Source organism: Bidens hawaiensis, unplaced genomic scaffold (genome assembly GCF_021521415.1).
Source record: "Bidens hawaiensis isolate Kalapana, Puna unplaced genomic scaffold, B.hawaiensis_p1.1 tig00012327_1, whole genome shotgun sequence".
Classification (NCBI taxonomy): domain Eukaryota; kingdom Viridiplantae; phylum Streptophyta; class Magnoliopsida; order Asterales; family Asteraceae; genus Bidens; species Bidens hawaiensis.
In genome coordinates, this window is record NW_027492002.1 from 382,650 (window position 1) to 389,817 (window position 7,168).

Genomic DNA, 7,168 nt, shown 5'->3' on the forward strand with positions numbered 1-7,168 from the left:
ATATAACCAAAATGGCTCTGAATATTTTCACACTTTTTCCTCTTTTTGTAACTTTTAGTAAATTTTATGTTTATTGAAATTAACATGAGGGTGTGTGTTTTTATGTTTTTGAGGTTATACTATGTGTGTGCTAGAAACCAAAGGGGTCAAACAAAAACCTTTTTAGCCTATCACTTTTCATTGACTATATCAATCTACTTTTTAGCTTATGTGAATTTGAAAGTAAGTCCAAGAGTATGACTTTGAAATAGAAAGTAATTAAGAAAATATCATTTGGGTCCTATTATATATGGTGGTTACATGGTTTGTGTTTTTATATGAAGTCCACATGAATACAAGATTTGACTTGACCATGTATACGTTTTGAAAATGTTGTATGACACATGAACTCGAACACAACATGATTTCTACATGTCGACAAATTGCGGCACGTTCGTTACAAGTAAGAGGAGTGACGGACGGAGCATGATTTGCACCATTTAGTCGTAGTCAATACAGAAGAGAGCCTTATGATAAGACTATTCGGTAAAATTCTGGTTACGGCACTGTCGATGGATTACCAACATGGGACATGGTCGAATAGCAGTGGTAGGCTGGTAGCTGTACCAATGGATTAATTCCATATTCCACATAACGGAATAGTAAAAGATGGCATGCCGATGGATAAACATATAAAGATTTCCACCAGCGAATCAACAAAAGATATTAGACTGACGAATTAGCATATGCGTATTTTTTTTATTTAAAGAATAAATAAAATATTTTGTCGATTTCTATAAATGCAAATTCCACATAAAGAACCGATGCTACAAAGTTAAGAAATAATGTAAATAAAAACATATTTTGTTTAAATCAAATTCTATATAATTTAATAAATACATAACATATGTTAAATATATATATATAAAACTTGATACTCATATTTCTTTTATCATTTTGAGTGTTAACATAAAATATGTAACTAGTTTAAGATAAGGCAAAATAAGTAGTTTTTTTTTCTTCTTAGTTTATAAAATAAACGAGACGTATAGAAAGATTAACTTAAACACGACTTGTTTGGTTCGATCTAAACATATTTAGTCTTAAGTCCAAATGTACAAATGTCATGTTAGGTTGTTGTCGTGTTTTTATATCGTAATAGCTTCTCATACCTAATGTGGTAATTAGGTGACAAAATAGTGTTTAACTAAATTTCTCTTGTGTGTCTTCAATGATAGTTGACGTGACCAACGTCTTATTTTTTTTAACCACGTTATGAATTAAATTGTTAAAAATTAAATCAAGATTTGCTATGAAACAAAATTTATATTTAACCAAAAAAATATTACAGTTTGTCCTAGGAAAAAGGATCGTGACATATTGATATGTCCATCACTCAATGTTAACCACATTCATAAATACATGCAATAAAGGCCCCAATATATTTACGTTATAAGCAAAAACTACCCTCTACTTTTACTTATAAAAAAAATATATTATGACAAAATTTTACCAAACTACACAAATTAAAACAAAAACAAATACGGAGTATATGATATAGAGATGAGAATAACACTGGTAACGAAAATACTGATACCAAATTTCAGGAGAAGTGGGCACCGATAGAATATCGGTATGGTATCTGTACTGTTACAAATTCTTCATCTCTATATGATATCTCCGCACGACACCAATATTGGTACTCGATATCAAAAGCTAATCCTCCAGTTGTGTAGCCAGAATTTTTTTCCTACGGGTTCGGAAAATTTCGAAGGACGGCCGATCGATTGTTTATCACTCAGATTTGGGTTTTCTACGGGTTCGATGTTGAAATTTCTACGGGTTTAATGTCAAAATACAATAACATATAACACTAAAATAAAATTTTATACGGGTTCGATCAAACCCGTTCCCCAAAAGCTGCCTACGCCCCTGTCATCCCCATACCATCTTGGTCATGTAAAGCTATTTAACATACTAATAACACATCCATTCTTTACCCAACAAAAAAATCTCGGCTTGTTAAATTAAGTTGGTTGTGTTACAGTTAACACGTTAAGGTAAAGTTAATAAGTTTAACCCGTTAATTAAAAAAGTCGACCCATCAACCTTTAACCCAAATTAAAAAACTCGACCCATCAACCTATTTAACTAAGCAGGTCGATCTTCCAGCCCTTTTAAGACATGTTTCACAGCCCGCCCACCAACCGACACATTTAGATAAATTGGTTAAACATTTCGTATAACGTAACCTGATAACAGTATAAAACTGCAATCCACCATGTATATCAGGCCCTAGATACAACCTATTAACATAACACAACATTTAATACAATTACATGAAAATAGAAACTCAAATTAAATGGTTTCATTTATACATAAAAGGAAACTAAGAAAAACTGCAGTGAGTCAACCCCACCAAACTCAGTTGACTTGGTAACTTGTACCAAATTTTACCCATTGGTTTCTATACAGTAAACTGTAAAATAACAGAATTCCAATCACCAAAAAAGCATGAATAAACTATTCAAACACACATCAACTTTCATACCCATCAACATTTTAAATCCTCAATATTCAGTCAAATAAATTCAATAAAAATACATGCAAAATAATTATATTAATCTAGATTTAAATAGAAGCTACACCAAGAATAATTAAAGTTAAAACCTTTTTATCACGAAATTAACCTGAGCCCGTTTTGTAAATCTTCTAGAGTGATTGTCAACAACTCGTCTGTATCGACACAATCAAAACTAAGTCTCAAATCAAGATTCTCTCGGGCGTTAACTAATAAAGGATCTATCAATCCAGCGTTCATATCTTTTCTTTGTTTGTCACTGGTTTCGGTGTTTATTAAATTCTCCACATTTTTAACTGTACACGAAGGGTCCAACTTAAACCCGTATAATAAACTAGCCTCGGTTTGATTATTCATTTTTAGATGAAGAATCTTGGCTAAATCTTCGGTTATAAAGTCATCAAAAGTGAAGAACTTTGTCACGCGTCTGCAAAAGCCTTCATTTGAGGTGATCACGCGTTTCATTGGTTCACTATAGCCTGCGAATATAACTACTATTTTGCCATTATCCATAACCGACATTATTTCTTCAAGGGCTTCTAAACCGTAATCTTTATCGTCTGATTTTTGCATTGGGATTAATCGATATGCTTCGTCTACAAATAATATCCCCCCTTCGGCTTCTTTTATCTGCATTCAAGTGTTGGAAATGTTAAATATTTCAATTTTTTTATCAAGGGTATTTTGGTCTTTTTACTTGGAAATTGAAAAAAAAAAAAGTTACATACCACTCTCCTAGTTTTTGGTCCTGTGTGACCAACAAACTCTCCAACTAAATCCGTTCTTTGTACTTCTGTAACTTTATCGGTTGGTAAAATTCCCACCATGAAAAGTAATTTTCCAAGAATCCGAGCAACCATAGTTTTACCTACAATGACACCGATTAGCAGCTAATCAAATAAATAGTTTATAAAAGTACATATTGCCTTTAAAAAGACAAAAAAATGCATAACACAATGGGGTCAAGGCTCAAGATTCATCATCATTATCAATTAAGGTAGCAACTTTGACCCGTTTACTTTTGAATGGGTCATATTGGGTTGTGCTTTATCTCAACCGGGTCAAATGGGTTATGGGCTGATCAGGTTAAACGGGCTGGAAGTCGCCTAAAGGCTTTGTTAATGCATATAACATCTAAATTGTCTTATTCAAAGATTTAGATTACTATCGTAATGATATTATTTTTGTAATCATAATTAACTCATCAATTATATATAAAATGGGCAAAAAAGCATTTTGTGAGTCAATCTGATCTGGCCCGTTTGACCCAGACTAAAAGACTCGTATTTGCCTAAAAACATTTTGTTTTTGTTTCTTGAAGACATAAAGGAATCAAGATTCATCATAACTATCAATAAAGGTGGAAATTATTAAAATGACCCGTATCAACCCGAGCCCATTTTGTCATGTCACCCAACCCGCTCATCCTAACCTAACTAAAACAGTTTAGATTTTGTTTCTTGATAACAAAACATTCAAAGAGTTTCTTGACAACTAACAATGTGCAACAAACGCTTATATTATACTATAATATTTCAAGCCAAAAATGCAAAGGCTCTAGCTAGTAAATAGTTGATTACCTGTTCCTGGATTGCCAAGGAAGGCCATATGAGGCGGTCTGCGTGGCCCAACTTTTAAACCCAGGGCCCGACGCCTCTCATCCAATAACATCCCTTTGGCCCATTTCCTGAGTTGTAATTTAAGCTCTTGTAGGCCCACTAACTTTGACAATTCTTTTTCAAGTTCATCCATTTTGGCTTTTGTTTCACTGCAAGCTTCAATGGCCCGACGTTTTCTTTGTTCTTCAAGATACAAAGCGAGAAGAGCCCGTAACTTTTCGTGTTCGGGATCTTGTGAAAGATGATCCAACGGGGTCATGCCTTCCTGCAAAAGCAATCAAATTTATAATCATGCCAATAATTATTGATATCATAAGTTCATAACAAAATAAAAGGAGGGTAAATAACAGTTTTATTCTTTATGTATAGGGCTACTTGCAGACTGTACTTTAACTTTAATAAGTACCAAAAACGTCCTTGAAGTTCGTATGTTGTCACACGTTTTGTCCTTTCCAACAAATGAGGTTAGATTTTCTGTGAAAACTATTTTAAAATGATCAATTTAGCCTTAATCTTACTACCCTTTAATTAAAAGTTAAAAACAACTTTTTTTTTTCGTTTTTTAAGGGTAGTTTAGACATTTTACCTTATACCAAATAGAAGAGTTAACCCTGGTTAATGGAAATGACAAAAAGTGTGACAACATATGAACTTCAATAAGTTTTTTGTACTTATTGAAGTTAAATGCCATGATCTGCATACACATAAAGAATGAAAATGTAATTGACCCTAAAAAAACATGATTAAATACCTTATCTTTGGCACTACAGTCAGCATTATACTCTAGCAATGTCTTAACAGTTGAAATATCCTCGGCTCTAAGTGAATGCCAAACGGAAAGATGCAATGGAGTCATACCATTCTGCATTATAAAAAAGACAGGTCAAACTATTATATAATGTTTAGAGAAAACGTGCTTGTGGGTTGACCCGACTCGAACAATAAGAAATATCAAACTTGTTTTTTTAAACTTTTAGGCCTCTTCAAGTCTTTAATGTAAAAAGAAATGACACCTTTATTAAAATGCGGATAATAAGAAACCTAAAAGAAAATACATACATTTGCCTTGGCTTCTACAAAAGCTCCATGAGATAAAAGAAGGCTTGCAGCTTCATTACAACCGTTTTTCGCAGCCAAGTGTAATGGAGTCTCTCCATACTGCAAAGTCAACATGTTGACCAGAGTAAGACGATAATGATTTATAAACTTTTTTTTAATAAACATGATCAAGATAATGAGTAAAGTTAAGTTTTTGCATAGTGCATACCATGTTTTTTGCTTCCAACTCAACCTTTTCGGGTTCTTCCAAATTCAAGAGAAATTTAACAACCTCCACGCTGTTATGTCCCGCAGAAACATGAAGTGGTGTGTTTGCCATCTGGATGCAATCAAGATTTAGTATATGTTTAGTGTAAACTAACGATCAATATAATAAATTCAAGAATAAGATTTCATATTTGTGCTTCTTCTTATCTACTTATGTTAGGGCTTAATGAGCTATTTTTCAATAGAGATTGAGGATTCAAACTTACAAGCTTACAGTCAGCGCCAAATAAACTGTTTCCAACACTAAGTGTGCAAAGGCTCGCGAGCTACTCAAGATCAGATCGATAGATAACTTGAAACAAGCCGAACCCGAGTCTCAAATAAAGCTCGTTTAGTTATTGAGCCAGAGTTCGAGCCTCAAATAAGGCTCGTCTAGTTATTGAGGCAGAGCTTGAGCCTTGTATGGAAAGCTCGATTAGGCTCATCAAGCCTTAACAGGGTTTCTATATTTTAAAGTTCTACACGAGTTCGTCTTGTGCTTAGGTTCATTAAGGTTTTTCTCAAAATATATAAAGATAGTTAAAATTGTATAAAAATAATAAATGAGTCGAGCTCGAGCTTGAAAAAGCGACTCATAAGCTGAGCTGGAGCTCTCGTAAGTCAAAACGAGCCGAGCTCAAATTTGGAAAAAAAAAAAAAGACTTACGTGCCAACCTTGAGCTTTAAAAAAAGATCTTGAAACAAGCCGAGCACAAATTTAATAAAAAAAAGACTCGCAAACCAAGCAGGCTTTAAAAAAGAACTCGATATGAGCATACCACGAATTTGGAGAAAACAATTCCCGAATCGAGCTCAAAACGAGCTGAGCCTAGTCTCGTTTTTAAGGTGTTTCTTAAAATATATAAAAAAATAATTTAAAAAATTATATTAATCAATTAATTAACATATATTAAACAAGCTGAGCTAGAATAAAAATAAATAATAATAATAAAAACTCGTGAGCAAAGCTCAGGCTTTAACTAACTGGACTTAATCCTAAAAAACTAAAAACCCCAAATCATAATTCTTGATTTGATTTAATTGTATTCAATAAATGGCATAATTAGGGAAGATAAGATTTAGCAGTAAACCACATAAAGGTCCTAACTTTAACCTAAATTGAAAAACCCAAATCATGATTCTTGATAAATTAATAATATGTATGAAATGTATAAGTGTAGTAGTAATAATAATAATAGTAATCTTACAACAGGGTTACGATCGTTGAGGAGAGATGGGTTTTCACGGAGGAACTTCTGGACGGCGGCAACATCGCCGGATTGAGCGGATGCATGTACGGTCACTGGCTTTGTAGATCTTGACCGTTGATCTTTAACTCTCTGCATCTCGATTGATATTCAATTCTTGCTTGCTTCTTTTCTCACCGGAGATTGATAACTGATGATAGAAATCAACGAACAAATGTATCTGTGTGAATTATTAATTATTATTATTATTATTATTATTATGGAGAAAATATATAAAATGGAAACTAATTGGCTGTCGTGTGGTTGTGTTCCAAACACACAATTATAATTTGTCCGCGTGCTTTTTTCAGCTGTCGTCCAACCTGATGATGATATTACTCTTTGACCCGTGACGAGTAATCAAATTTAATTATTAATATTTCATAGAAACATCCAAACGATTTTGGCAGGTAAGCGAGCAACAAGCTACGCCGCAA

At 33.3% G+C, this 7,168-nt stretch overlaps 1 protein-coding gene across 1 annotated transcript; it reads right to left on the minus strand.

The window, feature by feature from the left end:
* Window positions 1-2,631: 2,631 nt before the first annotated feature.
* On the minus strand, window positions 2,632-6,862 carry LOC143540703 (uncharacterized). The gene is made up of 7 exons (XM_077033689.1): window positions 6,693-6,862; window positions 5,447-5,557; window positions 5,239-5,337; window positions 4,931-5,041; window positions 4,141-4,444; window positions 3,289-3,428; window positions 2,632-3,190 (listed from the first exon to the last, which is right to left on the minus strand). The coding sequence occupies exons 1-7, from the start codon at window positions 6,828-6,830 to the stop codon at window positions 2,657-2,659; spliced, it is 1,437 nt and encodes a 478-aa protein (XP_076889804.1). The 5' UTR covers window positions 6,831-6,862; the 3' UTR covers window positions 2,632-2,656.
* Between the last annotated feature and the right edge of the window lie 306 nt (window positions 6,863-7,168).